At 44.5% G+C, this 21,892-nt stretch overlaps 2 protein-coding genes and 1 long non-coding RNA gene across 6 annotated transcripts in view; 2 read left to right on the top strand and 1 right to left on the bottom strand.

The window, feature by feature from the left end:
* BORCS5 (BLOC-1 related complex subunit 5) overlaps positions 1 to 2,728 on the top strand; it is a 94,190-nt gene extending 91,462 nt beyond the window's left edge. For all 3 annotated transcript variants that reach the window (XM_032253671.1, XM_032253672.1, XM_032253670.1), the window contains exon 4: positions 2,034 to 2,728. In XM_032253671.1, coding sequence (XP_032109562.1) covers positions 2,034 to 2,264 — 231 coding nt within the window. In that variant the 3' untranslated portion in view covers positions 2,265 to 2,728. The remainder of the gene's footprint in view (positions 1 to 2,033) is intronic.
* A 1,031-nt stretch (positions 2,729 to 3,759) lies between these two features.
* Positions 3,760 to 18,476, top strand: LOC116533800. Its single transcript, XR_004261453.1, has 2 exons — positions 3,760 to 3,815; positions 17,944 to 18,476. It is a non-coding gene; the product is annotated as an uncharacterized LOC116533800 (long non-coding RNA).
* DUSP16 (dual specificity phosphatase 16) overlaps positions 10,260 to 21,892 on the bottom strand; it is a 91,493-nt gene continuing 79,860 nt past the window's right edge. For both annotated transcript variants that reach the window (XM_032253668.1, XM_032253669.1), the window contains exons 6-7: positions 17,988 to 18,111; positions 10,260 to 14,185 (exon numbers count right to left, since the gene is read on the bottom strand). In XM_032253668.1, coding sequence (XP_032109559.1) covers positions 13,012 to 14,185; positions 17,988 to 18,111 — 1,298 coding nt within the window. In that variant the 3' untranslated portion in view covers positions 10,260 to 13,011. The remainder of the gene's footprint in view (positions 14,186 to 17,987; positions 18,112 to 21,892) is intronic.

The raw sequence follows: 21,892 nt of genomic DNA on the forward strand, positions 1-21,892 counted from the left end.
TTAGGGGATCTGGGGTCTAGTGTTGATTCTGTCACTGTGAGACCTTGAAAGTCACACAAACTAAGTTTCCTCTTGTGGTTTTTTTTCTCCATGGAGTGTAATGGAAATAAGACATGATGTCAGTACGCATGAACAACTGCTTGAACTATGTGTGCTCGTTTAAGCATTAACAGAAAGTGCCTTTGGACAAAAGCTTTGGAGACATGAAACACAGGCCCCAGCTGGATGTGGAAACGGGTGAGGAAGTACATGCCATTTGACAAGTACCTCTCGAAGACAGTTATGAACAGTCCTCATCGGGTGTGAATCGGGGGGTGGATTGATTGCTAAGGACTTTAGACTTGATAAGGCAGAGCCTTGGAGGCCATTTCAGATAGAAAGTCTTCAAGCATCTGTCTACTCTGGTAGGGTTGGAGGGTGGAGGGCCAGGAATGCCCCGCCAAGTAAAGTGTGATGCCCGAGAAGGTTCTGAATTCAGGATTCCACCTGGCTCCCCTGTGCCCCGCTGTCTCTCAGGTGTGTGGAGTGTTTCTCGGTGCTCACTGCAAGGCCACCCTGAAAAGGCCCGGTGGGTGACTGTCAGGAGCTCAGGAATCTCCTGGCTCACTACTTCCAACGTGCCGAGGGCGACAGGGCTGCAGAGAACCCCGGAAGGTGTGCATTGTTTCCACGTTATTTGGAGTTGCCCACTTCGATGGGTTTTTTTTTTTTTTTTACTTCTCGGTCTCCCCCACCAACTAGCTGTGCCTTCTGCCCTGCAGGCACTCAAACATGCTGGGCAGGCCCGCCAGAGGACAGCAGCACTGACGTCCTTCCATCACCTCCTGCCCCTCGTGCCCTCCCCACATGCGATAACCAAATGGAACTTGTTACTTTTTCTTGGGGCTAGCTTTGGTCTCCCATGTTTTCGTTAGTTTGATTTCGTGCCTCTCAAAGCCATTTTCAGAGGCTCTGTGGTACTGGCTGTGGAGCCCTCATCCTGATGCGAGGTCGGGAAGGGGCACGCCCTGGGCGTAAACCAGAAGGAAGGGCTGGAGGAGTCCGGGAACCTTGGGATTGAAGTGTGGGCCTCAGTAGTCGAACTGTTTCTCTCCTGGCCTGGGAAGGAAGCAAGGGGTGAGAGGGTGGAAGTGGGGTCCATGCTGAGAAAGGGGTATAGGTGCCCAACATGATGGCGGTCCCCTCTCTCTATTTGTATTTGGGTGATAGGTACTAAAGAGCCTTTGCAGGGGAGAGAAGTCACACAGGGGAGCCCAGAGCCAGCTTTAATGGGGGAAAGGGGCACATGAGACAGTCCTCACAGTTTGACAAAAAAAAAACAGTGTGATCATTGTATGGACAGGAGCCTTGGTTGCATTTTGGCCCTGGCAGGGAGAGACACCATTCTCTTACAGTGTTCCCTGAGTGACCGCCAATCTGCAGCCGTCCAGGGAAGAGAGGGAGGGAGTGAAGAACATGTGTTTTGGACTCTGGGTTTGTTGTCATTGTTAGAGGCAGGGTCTCACTCTGTGCCCCAGGCTGGAGTGCAGAGGCCTGATCATGGCTCACTGCAGCTTCCACCTCCACAGCTCAAGCGATCCTCCCACCTGAGCCTCCCAAGTAGCTGGGATTACAGGCTTACACCACCATGCCCATCTCCTTCTAGTTTTTTTCTAGATGAGGAAACTGAGCCACCAAAGATAAGTACTAGCAGTTCATGCGTGTGGCAGAGTCAGATTCAGCCCTGGCCGGACTGATTTCTGCATCCAGGAGGGGAGATAGAAATCTCAGGGTCTCAACAAGGTACAAATAACGCGCATTCCCAGAACATAGAGCCAGGGACAGTCCCCTCTCAGTTCTCTTCTAAAGGTGGTTCTGGTGCAGCAATTGATAAAGCTGTGTCCCTGAAGGGCTTTTTAGCCCCTGGTGCTTCCTGTAAAACTTGTCCGCTCCCGCTTGACCTGCGGGACTCTGTCCCTTACAGCTGAACACCTGGCCCTGCGGAGAGGACTTGAGGAAACAAGGTATAATAATGTACTTTTTCCCGTCCACAGATGGATCTGTCTGTAGAAACCCTGTTCAGCTTCATGCAGGAGCGCCAGAAAAGATACGCCAAGTACGCTGAGCAGATCCAGAAAGTGAACGAGATGTCCGCCATCCTCCGCCGCATACAGATGGGCATCGACCAGACCGTGCCCCTGCTGGACAGGCTCAATAGCATGCTCCCTGAGGGCGAGCGGCTGGAGCCCTTCAGCATGAAGCCTGACCGCGAGCTTAGGCTGTAGCTGCTTGGGGCCCGGAGCCTGCGACACCCAAACCTTGAGGATGTTTGGAGCCAAAGTTGTATCATCTGACCAGGGCTGGAGTGATAGCGCGAGGCTCTGGTACTCCCTGAAGCGGGTGTGAAGGAGTCCGGCTGGCGTGAAAATCCGACTTTGCCCAACCCTTTTCCTTGATGCAATTTCCCTGTGTGAAAGGAACCAAACCAATTCTCAGTGATAACTGAAGCTGGAACATGTGACTTATTAGGAATTCTTTGACGAACTCTGCATCAAGAGTTATTTTTAGTTTTTTTTTTTTTTTTTTTTTTTTAATTGAGAGTATATAGTATAGTCCAGGTACTGGAATAAAAATATGGAGACAAGGGAAGAAATATGTTACGAAGCTCTGTGTTCTCAGTGCCCTGAGGTGAACTTTCAGTCGGCTCTCCGGCTTAGGTGTTGTAAACATGAAAATCTAATTGAATCTAGGTCTCTGTGTTGTTCCCGTTTCTGCCCTGCCTGTTTCCATCACACCAAGTCCGTATCTGGGGCGCGTCTTCCTGCCCAGGTGGAACACTGGCGTTTTGTTGTCTGCCAGGTTATGGTGTCCCTTAGTCGTCATCAGAAACCGAAGCCTCCCTTTCCACACCCTCATCAGATGCATCTCCACTGATAAACGGTTTCCTTGATGCAGACGTAGTTTAGCTTTCTTTCAACACTGGCAGGATTTCAGTTTTTGTAACAAGGTTTTAAGCAGCATGTGGTTTTACTAGCCTAGAAAACGTGTGAGATGAGAAGGCTCTGGACACTGACTGCAGAGATCTCTGATCCCACGGCATTTCTTGAGCCCATTTCATGTGTCCGATATTGTGCCTGGGTTACAAATACGGCCAGAGAGCCTCCGGCCTTCATTTCTGAAAAGAAGAAACTCAAAACGCTGCTGAATTTCTCTGGGAGCTTAGGAAAGGAAGTGATTTGAGTAACAACAGAAGTGCTTCGTGTAGTACTTTGCACACCATAGGTGTTCTGCTTGAAGGAAGGATGGGAGGAGCAAAGAATGGAATGTGGGGAGCACACCTAGGCAGACACCTTGAGACCAAGAGGCAGGGCTGAGGGGAGTCGCTGGGGCCGGGCTGCCATACAGGCCTGCGTCCTGTTCCCCGCGTTCCTCCAAGCCTTGGGAGGTGTGTTTTCAGATGCCAGAAAGAGCTTTCAGTAGATTCACAGGATTAAAATTGATCCAGTTAATTTAATGTATCTTGGCTAACCTTGATCTGATTCTAATCTTGCTGCGTTGCTCAGGCTGGAGTGCAGTGGCGCAGTCATAGCGCACTGCTGCCTCAAACTCCTGGGCCCCAGGGATCCTCCCGCCTCAGACTCCTGAGTAGCTGGGACTACAGGTGTGTGCCACCAAATCCAGCTAATTAAAAAAAATTCTTTTTTTTTTTTTGAGACGGAGTCTCGCACTGCCGCCTGGGCTGGAGTGCAATGGCGTGATCTCGGCTCACTACAACCTCCACCTCCCAGGTTCAAGTGATTCTCCTGCCTCAGCCTCCCAAGTAGCTGAGATTTCAGGTAAAAAAATCTTTTTAAATTTTATATTTTCAAATTTGAAAGAATAATACAATGAATATTCATATTTCTTTCATCTAGATTGACAGGAAGTGGTATTTTTAAGACATCACCGTCATTGTCTTTCTTCTGAGGTATACAAAACCCAGTTCTGAACACGGGATATGTTTATAACTTCAAAGAATGAAGGGTTGATTGTTTATAGAGCTACAAAAATAGCTCAGGTGCCGTTATCCTCACTGCACTTTTTTTTTTTTTTTTTTTTTGAGACCAAGCTTCGCTCTTGTTGCCCAGGCTGGAGTACAATGGTGCGATCTCGGCTCACCACAACCTCCACCTTCCAGGTTTGAGTGATTCTCCTGCCTCAGCCTCCTGAGTAGCTGGGATTACAGACATGGGCCACCATGCCCAGCTAATTTTGTATTTTTAGTAGAGACGGGGTTTCTCCGTGTTGGTCAGGGCTGGTCTTGAACTCCCAACCTCAGGCGATCCGCCCGCCTCGGCCTCCCAAAGTGCTGGGATTACAGGCATGAGCCACTGCACCTGGCCCTTACTGTATTAATATAGGTGACACGCGAAAGCACAGAGTGGGAGGCAGCTCAAGCCTGCGACGGCTGAGCTTATCCAGTGTTGCAGCAGTTAGTGGTTGGCACAGGGCAGAATGGCAGACCCAGCGCGGCACAAACTGCACAGCCAGCCAGCTCTCCAGCAACTGTCTCCTTCTAAGGAAGTTAGATAAAACATGGGGTTAACTTAGATTGGGGTCCTGAGTAGGTAGGTGATAGGCTACTTATTACTAGGTGGAAGCAGAGAAGTATGGCAGAAGAGCAATAGGAAAATTCAATATTTTTGCAAAGAATTCTAGCTTAATATTGATGGTGTGTCGTGGTTTTTGCAGTGTTGTCAACGTGGCTAAACTGAACTGTTTTCCCAGAATTCCCTTCTGTGTTTGCTTCTCTGGTGAGGGTTGGCCACGAGAGAGATTTGCATGAGATTTGGAAGTGGATGCAGAGTGATAGCCGTGCGTAGTCACTGAACGCTGATGTAGGTCAGGCCCTGTTCCATCTCTTGCATGGTTCCATGGATCTCCAGCACTTGTGTGGACAGCTGCTGGGCCCACAGCTCCTCCAGCTCCCACAGAATTCTGCCTTCGCCTTTTCCAAACCCTGGGCCAGGCATGAGGACCAGCTTCTCGGTCTCCAAACGCAAGGATGAAGGCTTGGGGATGAGGAGAGGCCGGCGCGGGCTGTGGTGAGAGGCAGGGGCAGGTCCTGGCTTGTTGCCTGCAAGTCTCGGTTGTCCTTACTCTCCCCCACCGTCCCTCCCGACAGAAACAGCAGAACCGAGACCTTTACCAGCCCCTGTATTGCTTAAGTCATATCCCTTTACCAGTCCTCTCATTCTACTTCCTCCCTAGTGGTTCTTCTCTGATTGAACCTCTGACTGGTAACACGGTGTTACCAGTCCTTTCCCTTGATGTTTTGCTATTTCCTGATGGAACCTGGCAGTCTGAGTGATTTGTATTTCAAGAAGCAGTTATGCTGGATCTCTTTGTTGGTTAATACCCCATGACCTCTCTGGCCATTATGAGAAATTTCAGGGATAGGAGTTGTGAAAGAGCCCTTGGCTGGATGTTTCTGGCCTTACTCTTTTGGCAAGCCATTTCATTCCCTCAGCCTCAGTTTCCACCTCCCTTCAGTGTGAGCTAGTCTGGGTGGGCTCTCAAGGCCCTTCCAGCTCTACATTCCAAGTCTGCGATTCTGATTAAGCTCTTTACTGCAGTGAGCATGTTACCTGTTGTCTCTGAGCAATGGCCCTAGGTCAAGATTAAAATAGGTCTGTTTAGTTTAACGTATCTCGGCTAAACTTGATCTGATTCTAATCTTGGTTTGAGACAGGGTCTTGCTCTATTGCTCAGGCTGGAGTGCAGTGGCGCAGTCATAGTGCACTGCTCCCTCAAACTCCTGGGCCCCAGGGATCCTCCCGCCTCAGACTCCTGAGTAGTTGGGACTACAGGTGTGTGCCACCAAATCCAGCTAATTAAAAAAAAATTAATTCTGAGCTCGTAAGGTAGAGCTGCTTGTCTTCCATTCAATTATAAATTAGGTGTTTATTGGCTGCTGCTTTCTAGAGCCTGTTTTGTGTATCCAGTGATCTGTTCATTTATGAACACTGTCAAATAGGCCCCTACCTGCAGTCTCCTGGTTTTACTGGTTGAAGTGCAAGGTTGGTAGAAACTGGCCGTCACCCCTTGTATTATGTGTATATAAATTTATAGTAAATGAATTGTGGAGTGTAGCTTTACAGATTTCACATCTTTGTTTCTCTCAAAGTTTTATTCTTAGTAACTATACATATAGTTTTATAGACTATATACATAGAGTCTCCCGTGTCTTAGATAATATCCTTAAAATATATTTTGAACCTAGATACCTACCTAGTGTTCTCTGCACAGAGTAAATGTTTGATTAAATGAGTTTCAAGGACTCCATAGCCTGATATAGGAGTACATTCAATAAATGAATTTAGGCTAGGCGCTGTGGTCCATGCCTATAATCCCAGCACTTTGGGAGGCTGAGACGGGTGGATCACCTGAGGTCAGGAGTTCAAGACCAGCCTGACCAACATGGTGAAACCCCATCTCTACTAAAAAAATACAAAAATTAGCTGGGCATGGTGGCTGGCACCTGTAATCCCAGCTACTTGGGAGGCTGAGGCAGGAGAATCACTTGAACCTGGGAGGCAGAGGTTGCAGTTAGCTGAGATTGTGCCATTGCACTCCATCCTGGGCAACAAGAAACTCTGTCTCAAAAAAAAAAAAAAAAAAAAAAGGAATTGAATCTGGGAGAATTTGCTTTTCGAGTAAAAAAATAAAGTTTGATTTTATGTGTGTATGTGCGTGTATGTATATATGTATCTGTATCCTGAGTATTTCTTTGTGGCTTCTTCAGACTTATGAAAGAGGTTGGTAACGTTACCCTTACATTATAAGTATTACAAACTCGGTTTTACAAGGTTATGTAAACTAATGGCCCTGGGGTGACTGACAGGTGCCACTTTTGTGTTGATTTGTAGAACTTACTTAGCTTTGGCATTTCCCCTAGTAAGTCCCAAGGCAAAACTAGGAATTGTCAGAGAGACATGACCAAACATGTATTAAAATTCTAGTGCGATTGGGAACTTGGTCTTCCTGATTTGTTTATACTTCAGCTAAACCCAGATACATAGTGCTCAGCAGAAATTATTCCAAATGTTGATACTCAAGACTGAAAGATGGATTAGGGAGAAGAGAAAACTTTTATTCTTGTGGACTTTTGAGGTATGAAATGTAATTATGAGAGTTTTGCTTTTCTTTCCTCCACCTTGGTCTTCATTCCTTTGTTAAGAACTATATAGTGCCCCTGAGGAGGTGTCATTATTGTTCACTAACTTACCTTAAATCAGGGGTCTCCAACCCCCAGGCCGAAGACCGGTACTCACCTGTGGCATGTTAGGAACTGGGCTGCACAGCAGGAGGTGAATGGTGGGCGAGCAAGTGAAGCTTCGTGTGTGTGTGTGTGTGTGCGCGCGCGCGCGCGCTTTGAGACAAAGTCTTGCTCTGTCGCCCAAGGTGGAGTACAGCAGTGTGATCTCAGCTCACTGCAACCTCTGCCTCCCAGATTCAAGGATTCTCCTGCCTCAGCCTCCTGGGTAGCTGGGACTACAGGAGCGTGCCATCACACCTGGCTAATTTTTGTATTTTTAGTAGAGACGGGGTTTCACTATCTTGGCCAGGCTGGTCTTGAACTCCTGACCTTGTGATCCACCTGCCTCCGCCTCCCAAAGTGCTGAGATTACAGGTGGGGCCACGCCCCTGGCCTGCTTCATGTACATTTATAGCCACTCCCCATCACTCGCATCACTGCCTGAGCTCCACCTCCTGTCAGATCAGCCCCAGCATTAGACTTTCCTGAGTGCGAACCCTATTGTGAACTGCACGCGTGTGTGCCCCTTGTGAGAATTTAATGCCTGATGGTGGAAAAGAGAACAGTCTCATCCAGAAATCATCCCCCTGCTTCCCTGTCTGTAGAAAACTTGTCTTCTATGAAATGGGTCCCTGGTGCCAAAAAGGTTAGGGACTGCTGTCAAATAATTTAATTTCTTGTGGTTTTTGACACACCAGGCATGTGCCTTCCATTCAAATGCTACGGCTACAGAGGGAAAGGGTAGCCCGATAATTATCTACCTGCTTCAAACCAAAAAGATAAAACAGTTGGCAGCTAGCTGGAGTTGCTTGCCAGGATGACCAGCGTTATGCTGGTGTGTGTGTCCATGCCTCCGGAATACTTTCCAGGGCCATCAATGTCAGTGTAAGACATGATGGAATTTACTGATGACCCAATTAATTTTTCTTCACCAATGAAGGCTCATTCCTTGAGGCATGAGTTATGCCGAAAGCCTTTGTGCACCAAGTGCTTTCAATCTGGTCTTTGAAATTGTCATAATTCCGACCAAAGAGAACCCAGACATTACTGAATGCTCTTCAAGTTACCTTATTTGCCTATCACGTTGCTTCTACAAGGTCACATCCTGAATTTCCTGTGGGACAGTATTTTCAAACTGATTCTAATGTTTGAGCTGGAACCAAAAGAATGAAACTGTTTTTACATAAATGCATTTTGCTGTCTCTGCAAATAAACTGCAACAATGTGACTGACTTGTAAATATCTTCCAAGACAGTGCTGTAATTTTCCAGTTGATTCTGCAACTTTAAAGATATAACCAAGTAAAATTAGGCTGTTCAAGGATGAATGGTCCCACAGAAGCTAGAAACAGTTTACTTCCTGCTTCCATTTATAGAAGCAGAAGAGTAATATCCACAGATAAAATACATAGACAAATTTTGTTTACTAGGTAATCTAAAACATTCCTGCTTCTCAGAAAAACAAAACCAGAAGAATATTTAAGATAAAGTATAATCCCAGCACTTTGGGAGATCCAGGCCATCCTGGCCAACATGGTGAAACCCTGTCTCTACTAAAATTACAAAAATTAGCTGGGTGTGGTGGCGCACGCTTTTAGTCCCAGCTACTCAGGAGGCTGAGGCAGGAGAATCGCTTAAACCTGGGAGGTGGAGGTTGCAGTGAGCTGAGATCACGCCACTGTACTCCAGCCTGGGCGACACAGCGAGACTCCGTCTCAAAAAAAAAAAAACCACCAGATTTGTCAATGAAGAAAAGAAAGTAACAGTGAATGTTTTCAGGCTAAAAAATTTCCATCAACTAGTCCCAGTATACGCCCCCTACCCTTCACATATTCTCTTTAGACACTCGGCTCCAATTTTGCCATATTTCTTCACATCTCCATCTATACCTTCCTAATTTTCCTGCTTAGTTTATTTATTTATTTTATTGGAAATGGAGTTTTGCTTTTGTTGCCCAGGCTGTAGTGCAGTGGCACAATCTCAGCTCACTGCAACCTCTGCCTCCTGGGTTCAAGCAATTCTCCTGCCTCAGCCTCCCAAGTAGCTGGGATTACCGGCACCCACCACAACACCCAACTAATTTTTGTATTTTTAGTCTCAAAAATTAGACTGGTCTCAAACCCCTGACCTCAGGTGATCCACCCACCTCAGCTCCCCCCAAAGTGCTGGAATTACAGGCGTGAGCCACCGTGCCCAACCTCCCCTTAATTCCTGGTCTAATTGTAATTGTCACATCCAAACCAGTCCTCCAACAACAGCCTGCTGAGGCTGGTCAAGGGGCTCTGAGCTCCATAACCGGCCTGACCTTCAGGCCCTTCCAAGATCTTCCATCTTCTTTTTGGAAGCCTCTCACTGAAACAACTGTTCCTTCTGCCACCCTCCGTCTCTGGGGGCTGATTTATACTACTTCCTTGTATTCCCGTATCTCACTTCTACCTCTTATTTTCTGCGGGGACCTGGCCAAGACAGTTCTTTTAGTCTAGCTTAGTCAGCCCAATGCTTCTTACAAATTTTCTTAAATCTAACTAACTTCAGGTCAACCAACTTCAGGGGTACCTGTGATTCTTCCTATAGTCATCATTGAATCTGCTTGCACTGCAGCTTTATTCCTTCAACACCTCATTTTTATGAAACTGATGAGACTAAGCTTCAAGTCTCATAAGTCATCAAATCTAGTGTCATGAGCAGAGAGGTCACTAAGATGTACGTGGCAAGGACAGGGGTTAGATCTTCAACAATTGCCCTTCCTGTTTTTCCTGTTGGAATCGTAACATTGTTATTTGAAATGGACCAAGAGTGTGTAGCTGGCCTTTTTCTTCCTGCCAGGTACTTGTGTGTTCTGGAATCAGTCAGCTAGAAAATATTTCCCAAGTGCCTTAGGCTTCTACACCATAGTGTATACTTCATGTACACAGTAAAGAAGGCTGGCACTTTACTGTTAGCTGATGATCCTGTGTTCCATGCAAATGATAGAACAGAGAATATACCTGATGACAAAACCACTTTATTTTGAGCTAAAATCCTCATTTACGTGAGAAGAACAAGACAGGTTTCACCACTGCCTCCTTTGGCAACTTGGGTGGTGGTATTCCCACCGAGTGGATGGCTGCAAAAATAGGTCTTTTCTCATATTTATGTATAAACAGGTACCAGTTTTGATTTTATTTCATCATTTCATACATTAACATACATGACACATCAAAATGAGAAATGCACAATTTAACCATTCGACAGCTGGCCTTACTTCAAAAGAACACTATATTCATATTAAACATTTACAGTCTTTCCATCTAACTTTACACATGTCCTAAGTCATTTTCCAGCATTTCTCACATAGAAGTCTGTCTAGTTTTGCTCTTTAAAATCACCATCTATATCACCCTAGTAGATGCCAGGGTTTCCCCGATTACAAGCTGAAGAGAGCCAGCCACCACCCTGCCCAAAGACACCCAAGCAGCTCCAGAGCCTGCCTCCGAGGCTGCCCCTTCACCACGGCAGTCTTGATTCCACGAAATGATTTGACACTAGCGAACCAGCACTGAAGGCTGTAATATGTGACTACATCACAGTTACAGAAGGAAGGGGACGATGGCCAAGAGACGCTCTAAATGACAGAAGCTCATTAAAACCCAGTCCCTCAAACCTCCTGAAACATCTTAGCAAGGAGCTACTGCTTTCATTTCTTAAAAATGTTTTGGATATGACCACATTCCGGAAGTGGTGAACCATTACACATTTGTGTGTGTGTACATAACATCAAAAATTACTGTGTGAAACTTGAGAATGTGATTACATTAGATTTCAATGTATATATAAAAACTAACTCAAATCACTGACCAGCTCTTTCCCAGTATCAGCAATGTGGCTTACCCTCTTCTGCCTTCACTTTACACCCCATCATGGCACATTATTTGTGCACAGCTAGTGATGTCTGTGCGGCTCATCTTCCCCAGGACCAAGCCAGTCTCTGTTGAGTCATGTCATTCTGTGCTGGTTTTAGAAGTCACCATAGGAAACATGAAGTCACATCCTGGTCAAAAAACTGTCCATTTCTCAAACAGAGAAAAACCTGAGATACAAGGCAGCAACTAGCGACACTTACAGGAAAGGAAAGAACAATGACAACACTCGCCCAGCCCCACCCCCAAAAAGCTGCTGTCATGAATTAAGGCTTCAAAAGAGGACCCACACTGTAGCTGACAAAACTCAAGCCAGGAGGAGGTGTGAAAGCAGATTTGCACTATCACTTACATACTTGTTCCAGTGACGACCTACGTTCAGCCGCCAGGACCAATTCCACACAGTGATTGTAGGCTGAGGGCTGAGGACCCTCGCTCTCACTCCATTTTGATTCGCCCCTTCCACTGAAGACACGCCAGCCAGAGTTTCTGAAAATAGCTTTGTACTCTGCTCATAACTGATCAAAATTCAAAATTCAGCAGTCTTCTCAGCTTTCCTAACAGTTTTATTCTGAATATTCCTTGCTCACTAAAGCCTTTCTCAGCCCTACTAGTAAATTCGAAAGTCTGAGGCAATTACAGAAACCACCCCCTCGCATGCCAAGGGGATAAAAGCCAGTAAGGAAATAGGTTTCCTGCTTCTCCTCAGCAATTTTTACCTTTCTTAATCTTCTCATAATTTACCTCCCTTGGTAGTTTCCTGTAAAATTCTGCTGTATTGTTACATTTTACCAACTGTATCCATGCAGTGAAGCAGAAATGGCAAAAACATCTACTCTGGCTGAGAACTGGAAGGTGCTGCTGCTCAGCTACCAACCCAAATAAATTCACATTTGGCTTGAAACCAAGTTCATCTTTATTTAAAGGATGGACAATCCCATTTTAAACAATTCTTTGATTTATAAAGAGGGAGGTAGACTCGTTAGCCTCCCAACCTTAGCTTTAACTCATGACGCTGCCAGGTTCCTGGCTGTTCAGCTGAATCCTAGACACTTTCCCTTCTCTTCATAAAGCTGAGAAGAAAACAAAATTAACTACCTCCATCCAGGCCCACTGGAATTTTGTGCATAGAGAGTTTGAATTGGTCTGAAAAGTGTGACTAGCTACCTACCTATTCACAATGCCTAGAAAACGGGCTACCAGATATGGTAGTGGTCAAAGCCCCGACTTTCCTGTCTGAGGTACTGGGTTTGCTCTAAAGTAGACCTTGGCAAGACCCCTAATGGTCCATCCAGCAGAGTGATGCTGTGTCCCTCGGCTGTCAGGTGAGCGTGGGTTTGTGAATCAGCTTTGGAAAGGTTCGTTTCTCTTGGATTTACCACTAGGCTCTGTCCCTAACAGGGTCTACCTACCTGACCCACAAGCTGGCTCAGTCTCAGCGCTAAGGTGTACTATGGAAGGGACCAGACAAAGACTAATATTTGAGATCTCTTAGTAGCACAATGTGAAAATGGTAGAGCATTTTGTCCCCCGACACCAAATACACTTTCTTTTTAAGAACAAGAAGATGTGCAATTCACTGAATAAGATGGTTTCCTCTGTCTAGGGGGGATTCTAGCATCTGCCCTTCCATTTTTGTTGAGAGAAGTATTAGCTGATCTCTCAAATGCAGATGTTAAGAGAGTAACAACTGGGTTGATCCACCTTTTGCTTTTACACCATAGCTCCATTTTCTAAAAATATATATGTATGTACATATATATATTTCAGATTTACAGGGAATTCTTTTGTGAACCAGAAAAAAAATTGTCTATAGAAGTCGCAAGTGTTTTTCTTCTCAGGAGACCTCAATGATTTCCATGCTGCCCGAAAAGCTAGACTGACTGCCCACTTTCCCCAGCTCTTCCCGCGACCTATTCTCTGACATGATGCTCTCTCCAAATTCCATTTGGCAGCTTCTGCGTTTAAACTGCTTTTCAAAGGGGCTCTCTTCGTGCCAGCTCCGCCGCGAGTCAGCTCTGTCACTTGGCTTCTGCCGCCTGCGCACAGAATAGACTTGGTCCCCGCAAGTGGGCAGCTGGCTGCAGCTGTAGGCAGAGTAACTGGCACTGCCTCCATAGATGGCTGAGGCAGAGTAGAAGTGTGAGGACTCCGTGGCAAAATACCAGCTGCTGGTCAGGGAAGGGGTAGAGGTCTGGGGGGCCAAGATATCTGAGTGCCAGCCCTTGAGGCCCAGGCCAGCAGACTTCGTGAGGTGCTGCTGGCTGGTGGAAAGGCCAAAAAGGAAGCTGGTATGGTAATTGTCCTCCACGCTCCCACTTCGATGCAACGGAGATAAAAGAGACCTCTGGGTGGTACCGCTGCTGCCGGTTCTGATCGGGTGCAATCGCTTGCTCTGGCTGTCGGAAGGCCTGGTGGTCGGCGGCTTCTTGGGGATGCTGGCTTCCTCCTTGTCGGGGCTGGTTTCAGGAGTCTGTTCCGATAGTTCCTGAACAGGGGAGAATTGGCATAGCTTGTTGGTCCCATCCAGAGTACTGGAAGGTTTGTAGTATTCCAAAGCATCTTCTGATGAGGAAAAGCCATGTAAGGACGCTGCCATGCTGGCTGAATATGAAACTGATTTGATATCCAGAGAGAAGGAACGCTTGAGCTTATTGCTGTCTTCTAGCCTGTCTGTGGACAGGTGCAGCCCACTGAGTGCCTGTACCAGCGGACTGTCCTCCAACAGCGGCGGCTGCATGCTGGGCATGCTGGTGGGATGCACAGGCCTTTGCCCTGCTGCCTCTGAGGTAGCAGAGTCGGCAGAGGGTGGACTGAGGGGCGTCTCGCTTTTCTGTCCACCCTCTGAGACGGCAGGGACAGGGTCATTTGGCTTCTCCAGGTGCAGCAGCTTGAGTTTGCTCTTTGGCCCTGATGTTCCAGTCTGGTTCTTAATCTTCTTCTCATAGTCCAGGAGTTGGCCCAGAAAATTGAAGTTTGGAGATATAGTAGGTCTTTTTTCTTTCACAAATCTACAGAGAGAGAAAAAAACAAAAACCTGAATTTTACAACTATATCTTTTTTTGTTTGTTTTTGAGGCGAAGTCTTGCTTTGTCACCCAGGCTGGAGTGCAGTGGCGCGATCTCAGATCATTGCAACCTCTGCCTCCTGGGTTCAAACTATTCTCCTGCCTCAGCCTCCTGAGTAGCTGGGACTACAGGCGTGCGCCACCACGCCCGGCTAATTTTTATATTAGTAGAGACGGGGTTTCACCATATTGGCCAGGCTGGTCTTGAACACCTGATCTCATGATCCGCCCCCATCGGCCTCCCAAAATGCTGGGATTACAGGTGTGAGCCACTGTGCCTGGCCAACTATACTTTATCTTAAGAATATTAAGTGAATAAATGAGACAGGGCATTAACAGGCAGACCTCAAAAACCTCTGAAAGATGATTGGTTTAAAAGTTCAGGGAGATGCCACAAGGTGGAGAATACAAAAGACCCAGGTGTTGGGGAAGCTTTGCACACATCCCTGGAGCATGCCAAAGAGAGGCAGCCAGGCACCAAAGGCCCTAGTTTTTGCTTCCTTATTTTCAAGGGCCAGGGCTCCCAATGCAACTGATAAGAGACGATATGGGGTTTTGTTGGTGGCAGTCTTTTCTTAAGAGACAGGGTCTTGTTCTGTCGCCCAGGCTGGAGTACAGTAGCATACACACAGCTCACTGCAGCCTCGAATTCCTGGGCACATGCAGTCCTCCCACCTCAGCCTCCTGAGTAGCTGAGACTATAGGATCACACGCCTGGCTAATTTTGTGTGTGTGTGTGAGAAAGGGTCTCACTGTGTTGCCCAGGCTGGTCTCAAACTCCTGGGCTCAAGTGATTCTCCCACCTTGGCCTCTCAAAGTGCTGGGATTACAGATGTGGGCCACCAGGCCTGGCCTAGAGATGATTACTTATTCATCACCAACGACACCCCGACATACACACACCAGTGCTACTATCAAAAGTACAGTATAGGCCAGGCATGGTGGCTCACGCCTGTAATCCAAGCATTTTGGAGGCCAAGGCGGGTGGATCACCTGAGGTCAGGAGTTCAAGACCAGCCTGACCGACATGGTGAAACCCCATCTTAAAAAAAGAAAAAATTTACAATCCCACCAACAGTGTAAAAGTGTTGCTATTTCTCCACATCCTCTCCAGCATCTGTTGTCTCCAGATTTTTCAATGATTGCCATTCAAACTGGCATGAGATGGTATCTCAATGTAGTTTTGATTTGCATTTCTCTGATGACCAGTGATGATGAGCATTTTTTCATGTTTGTTGGCCTCATGTATGTCTTCTTTTGTAAAGTGTCTGTTCTTATCCTTCGCCCACTTTTGAATGGGCTTATTTGTTTTTTTCTTGTAAATCTGTTTTAGTTCTTTGTAGATTCTGGATATCAGCCCTTTGTCAGATGGGTAGATGGCAAAAATTTTTTCCCATTCTGTTGGTTGCCAGTTCACTCTAATGACTGTTTCTTTTGCTGTGCAGAAGCTGTGGAGTTTGATTAGGTCCGATTTGTCTATTTTGGCTGTTGTTGCCAAAGCTTTTGGTGTTTTGGTCATGAAGTCCTTGCCTACGCCTATGTCCTGAATGGTTTTGCCTAGATTTTCTACTTTTACACTGTTGGTGGGAGTGTAAATTAGTTAAACCATTGTGGAAGACAGTGTGGTGATTCCTCAAGCACCTAGAAATAGAAATTCCATTTGACCCAGCAATCCTATTACTGGGTATATATCCAAAGGATTATAAATCGTTCTACTATAAGGACACGTGCACATGAATGTTCATTGCAGCACAGTTTACAACAGCAAAGACCTGGAACCAACCCAAATTCCCACTGATGATAGACTGGACAGGGAAAATGTGGCACGTATACACCATGGAATATTATGCAGCCATCAAAAACAATGAGTTCATGTCCTTTGTAGGGACATGGATGAACCTGGAAACCATCATTCTCAGCAAACTGACACAAGAGCAGAAAATCAAACACTGCATGTTCTTACTCATAGGCGGGTGTTGAACAATGAGAACACATGGACACAGGGAAGCATCACACACTGGGGTCTGTCAGGGGGAATTAGGGGAGGGACAGTGTGGGGTGGGGAGTTAGGGAGAGATAGCATGGGGAGAAATGCCAGATATAGGTGATGGGGAGGAAGGCAGCAAATCACACTGCCATGTGTGTGCCTATGCAACAATCTTGTATGTTCTTCACATACCTAAAATGCAATAAAAACCTAAAATGCAATAAATAAATAAATAAAATATACCATCTAGCACAGGCAAAAAAAAAAAAAAAATTTAAAATTTAAAAAAGTACAGTATAACAGCCACTCTCCTTCAGTTTCCAACGTCATCCCCTCTCAAAGTCACCAGTCACTTCCCAAGACAGTTCACATTTTAAATTTAATGACAAAAAGAAGATGGTATCAGATGATCAAAGTATCAAAGCAAGACTTCTTTTTATAGTCAGCATGACAGAATAACCAAGACAAAGTGGTCTCTGTGTGCTAAGCACAATGCTTACGCACCAAATCATTATTTAGTATTTAGAACTACCTTTTATCAGGTGGGTGTCATTATCCCCATCATACAACTACACAGAGTCCTTAAGTGACTTGCCCGAAATCACACGGCTACTAAATAATGGTGCTGGATTCAAAACCAGGCTGGTCAAATGTCTGGGTCTATATTTGTAACCACCATGTTAAAAACAGATTCATCAAAGGACCAAAACTAATACTAGATGGCTTTCATGTTTCATGGATGATATAAGAATCAGCGATGACAGACAAATTCTTCAGCAGCCCCTGCACCTCATGGATACTTTTCAGGTGATGCAGGAGTAGAACTACACTGCAAATTGGCATTTGAATAAGAAACAAGAAAAACAAAAAATAAACATGGAAATCAAGTAACCTAAAGCAAATTCATAAAAATAGAAATAACTGACTCAAGAATAACAAGTATAAATGTAGCGTCCTCATAATGAGACTTCATGATGTGACGTGATACAAGGGTGCCTTTTCTTCTGATTTCTACACGGAGCAAGAGAAGCCTGCACCGGGGCAGAAGAGCTTATGTGGGTGACCGGAGGACTCATCTCCTCCAGGCTCCTGACTTAATGGGAAACTGGGCAGCTCATGTCTGTTTTCCAAACTTTCTAATTTGAGAGAAAAAAAAAAAATCCAACTGTTAAATCAGGCCTGCTCCATGAAGTCTCTATATTTTTTATTTCTTATCAGATAAAAATGAACCATCTCTACCCGACAAGACATGCAGGGGAATCAGATTAATCAGAGACTGGAGGCAACCCAGTCAAAATCACACACATAACCTGGCCCACTCTAGAATGTAGGAAATTTTACTTAAAGAATGGAGTCTGACAGTTATTTGGTTCATATTTGCATGTATTAGGCTTTTTCTTTCCAGCAATCCAAAGTTTGAGGCAGAACAGAGATCGTGCAGTGAGCATTCTATTAGAGCTTTTCCCCCTCATGCAAATTAAAGCAAAGGATACTTTTACATTTAGGGAAAGGAATAAACTCATGTAACAGGATATTTTTGTTCCTTAAACATAAAAAGTGGCTGAGGATGAAGTGACACATGAGGACAGAATTAATGCTAAATAGTAAAATAGCACAAGACCATTAAAAAATCCACAGTAACCTGTAAAAAGCATGACTAAAATAATAATCTCTCTTAATTTGGTTACTCATCCTTATAATTCTTTATGTTTCAGGTCAAATGAAAAGCCAATCACAGAAGACATTTTCTTGCCCTCACCTGTAAGCTTCATCTAAAGACATGTCCATCCTCTTCATGATGTAGGCAATAGCGATGGTGGCAGAGCGGGAGATCCCAGCCAAACAGTGCACTAGGACACATCCATTGGAGGCTTTTGCTTTCTCTGTATGAGTCAAATTCAAGAAAGGTCACTACTAACAATTGTGGTCAGCAGTGGAATCTTGTTTCCATTTATTTACTCAATGTCTTCCACCTGAAAACCGCTAAGCAAATCTCATCTGTTTACATCCTATTTATCCTTGCAATATTCTTCTGAGGAGGTAGGGGAGGAGAATTCCCTCACCACTGACATGCAGGACAGCTAGGGTCGAAAACTCTTTGTTAATAAGCAGTTTGTTAATAAGCAAGCTATTATTCACGTTTCCTGACTTATGTCAATATTTTCCCCTACTAAGACATGGCTAATGTTTAATCATGTTATCTGACATTTCAGATTTTTCCCTGATTACATAAGAGATATAATTAAAATTTTAAATTATTATTAGAGCCTTGCTCTGTTGCCCAGGCTGGAGTGCAGTGGTGCGATGTCGGCTCATTGCAACCTCCACCTCCTGGATTCAAGCGATTCTCCTGCCTTAGCCTCCGGAGTAGCTGGGATTACAGGTGTGCACTGCCACACCTGGCTAATTTTTGTATTTTCAGTAGAGGCAGGGTTTCACCAATTTGGGCAGGCTAGTCTCTTAACTGCTGGCCTCAAGTGATCCACCCACCTCAGCCTCCCAAAGTGCTGGGATTACAGAAGTGAGGCATTGTGCCCAGCCTCCCTATTTTTCTTTAGGCAACTTTTCCGTATGCCATAAAATGGCTCAACTTTATTTACTAAATTTTAGAAGAAAACATTGTATATCCTATGAATCAGGTTTACCAGGTCACTTTAATGAGATCCAAGAGAACTTTTATCCCTTCCTTGATACCCAGGAGTTACTGTCTTATTGCATTATCTTAATACCCCACAACACGGTGGAAGGACTCATGGACACTTTGTTAGAACCAAAGGACTGGGGAAATCCAAGCAGTGCTGCCATCTCTCACTGCTGAGGGGCTTAAAAATACATACATGTAGCAGGGGATGAGGTTATTCCACACAGCCTGGAAGCTACTAACATTCTGGCCAGTTCTATGACTGCCTCAATTCTAAATAGTTACATGTGTGCTCAGTCATGAACGTGAATTCTCCCCTTTACATTCTTGGTAGATACTACCAAAAGTCTACTGAGCCTTGTGTAAAAATTATTACAATTAACAGATATGCAAAGAATCTTACTTTGGCAACTAAATAATACAAGGCTATTCAGTCTCACTGCCTGTTATAAATATTATAAATTTCTAGTGTTATGATTATATATAGCATAATTATTTATCATATACAAAGCAACACAGAGGTTTTGGGTAGTATATGAATAATCAGGCAGCAAGCAGCTTCCCTTTCTAGATAGGGAAACCGAACACAATAAAACAATTACAAATCAATAACAAGCAACACTCAAAGAATTGTATGCTATACAAATGAGAAGGTATAAACTGTGTACGCAGTCTCATGCCTTCCTGTGCCTCCAACGTCCCTTCCTTCTTAGCTATCATGTACCCCATGGTACTCTCAGTGCTTCCCTCCCCTTTTGCCCTGCTGCTAAGAAGCTCAAAGCTAAGGTTTCTACTCTATTTCAGTAAGAAGTTGCAATTCAGATTTTTTTATCAGTTACTTTACCTTTCCTAGCCCCATATTAGTTGATTCTTGCTTTTTTAAATCCCATTTTAATGTGTATGTGTGAGAATATGTGTATATTTTGGTCCTAACCTATTATTGAAAACTGCTTCAAATCCTTACTGGAAGTAGGCTGGGTTTGTTTTTGTTTTTTAACGTTGACAGTACTCTCATTAATTTTCATAATTATCTCAAAAACTAGATTATAAGGACCTAGAAGGATCTTGCTTGCTTCTACCAGCATTCCCCTAAGGGATTTAATACTAGGCACATAGTAGGCATTCAGCTGATACTGGCTAACTGATATATATATTTTTGAAAGCCATTTTTATAAAAAATATGAAGAAGGCTGGAAGGAAATAAAACAGTGACAGTAACATGTGTTACGATGTTGAGGTTACAGGTTTCTTTTTCTCTGTTTTTCAAATTTTCTGCAATGTGCTTACGACTGCTTTTACAACCACAACTCTTTTGATGACGTCTTTTAAAAATTAACAAGTGACTAAACTGAAGTTGAGGTTCATAAGCATACATCTTGGGAGACACGAGCTCTAAACTATGTCTTCAAGCAAGAGAATTAATACAGACCTGGAAGAGAGGAGAAGGGAAGTGTGTGCAAGAAAGCCCTGCAGTGGGACTGAGCAGAGTGCTCAGAAAACAGCCTGCCTTGGAGAAGTAACCAGAGAGAAGGTTTCAAAGGTGGGGAGCAGGTGCTGGAGGCTATTGGAAATGTCAGGCTAAGGGCTACATTTCTTTTTTGAAACAGGATCTCACTCTGTTCACCCAGGCTGGAGTGCCATGGCGTAAACATAGCTCACTGTAACCAAGAACTCCTAGGCTCAAGCGATCCTCCTGCCTTAGCCTCCCAGCTAGGACTATAGGTACACACCACCATCCCTGGCTAATTTTCAAAATTTTTTTGTAGAGACAGGATCTTACTATATTGACCAGGCTGGTGTTAAACTCCTGGCCTCAAGCAATCCTCCTGCCCCTGCTTCCCAAAGTGCTGTGATTACACACGCTGCACCTGGCCAAAGCTACCTTTTTAATGTAGAAAACTAAGGAGGCTCTTCGGGTTTCTGAATAAAGAATAAGAAGGCAATGATGATGAAAACTGGAAATAAGCAGGTGGCCATTACAGAAATTAAGGCTAAAATCTAGGTTAAGAAAGGGCAGAGAGAACTGCAAATGAAAAGGGCCAAGACGCAGTGAGGATGACAAGTTACAAAGGCTAAAAAGAAGTAAGTAATAACTAAGAGGGGTTATAGAATCCAGCTCAAAGGACAGAAAAAGGGAGGAACTTCAGATAACAATTTAAAAAACACTTATTAATATCCAATTTTGAGTCCAGTATTTTTACAAGGTGTTCAATGCACATAACATTATCTATTTTACTTCTTTTTATCTTCTCTTTTTGGTTTTCTTTTTTTCTTTTTTCATTTTACATTATCTATTTTAATCCTTACAATATCCCTATAAGGTAGGTAAATTATCTTCAGTTTCCAGATCAGAAAACTGAGGTGCACGAAAGTTTGAAGTAACTGAACTCAAACCACTTTGCTAACAACCAAGGCAGGCAGGACTCAAATACAGACAGCTTGCCTCCAAAATACATGGTCCTAATCACCTTCCTGTGTTGTGTCCATGCAGTTGTGAGTTTGGCATAGGAGAGCAGGAGTCCAGGAGACAGTGAAGAGGAAGCAAGAGGCTGTATTCATAGCTAGCCGGGTTTGGGAGCACCTCATGAGTATGCCACAGCACAAATGGGCAAACTCTGTTACTGGCACATTAACTAAAAAGAAAGACAAAATTCCACATAAACCTGAGTCTGTCCAACAAACCCGGAGACTAACTGAAATCTAATCTAAATAACAAAAGGAAAAAACCCTATGAGTCTATAGGTCACTTAAGGGGGTACATCTTCAAATGACATGCTATGACTAACCATGGCTTAAAACACCATGAAGGAGAAGACTAGCCATTATAGTGAATATGGGCTGAATTCAAAAAGTGGCCTGGAGATTTTGCCTTGAATTACTTGGATGGGATAAGGATGATGGCTCTAATAGGACCAAGCAAATGAAATACTGATACGTATTTGCAGATATTGCAAACAAATTGTGTTTTGTGTGCATGTGTTTAACCAAACTGCAAAGCAGTTAAAGTTCTTCTCTATGAATGC

Source organism: Sapajus apella, unplaced genomic scaffold (assembly GCF_009761245.1).
Source record: "Sapajus apella isolate SASKATOON/1434 unplaced genomic scaffold, GSC_monkey_1.0 scaffold84, whole genome shotgun sequence".
Classification (NCBI taxonomy): Eukaryota; Metazoa; Chordata; class Mammalia; order Primates; family Cebidae; genus Sapajus; species Sapajus apella.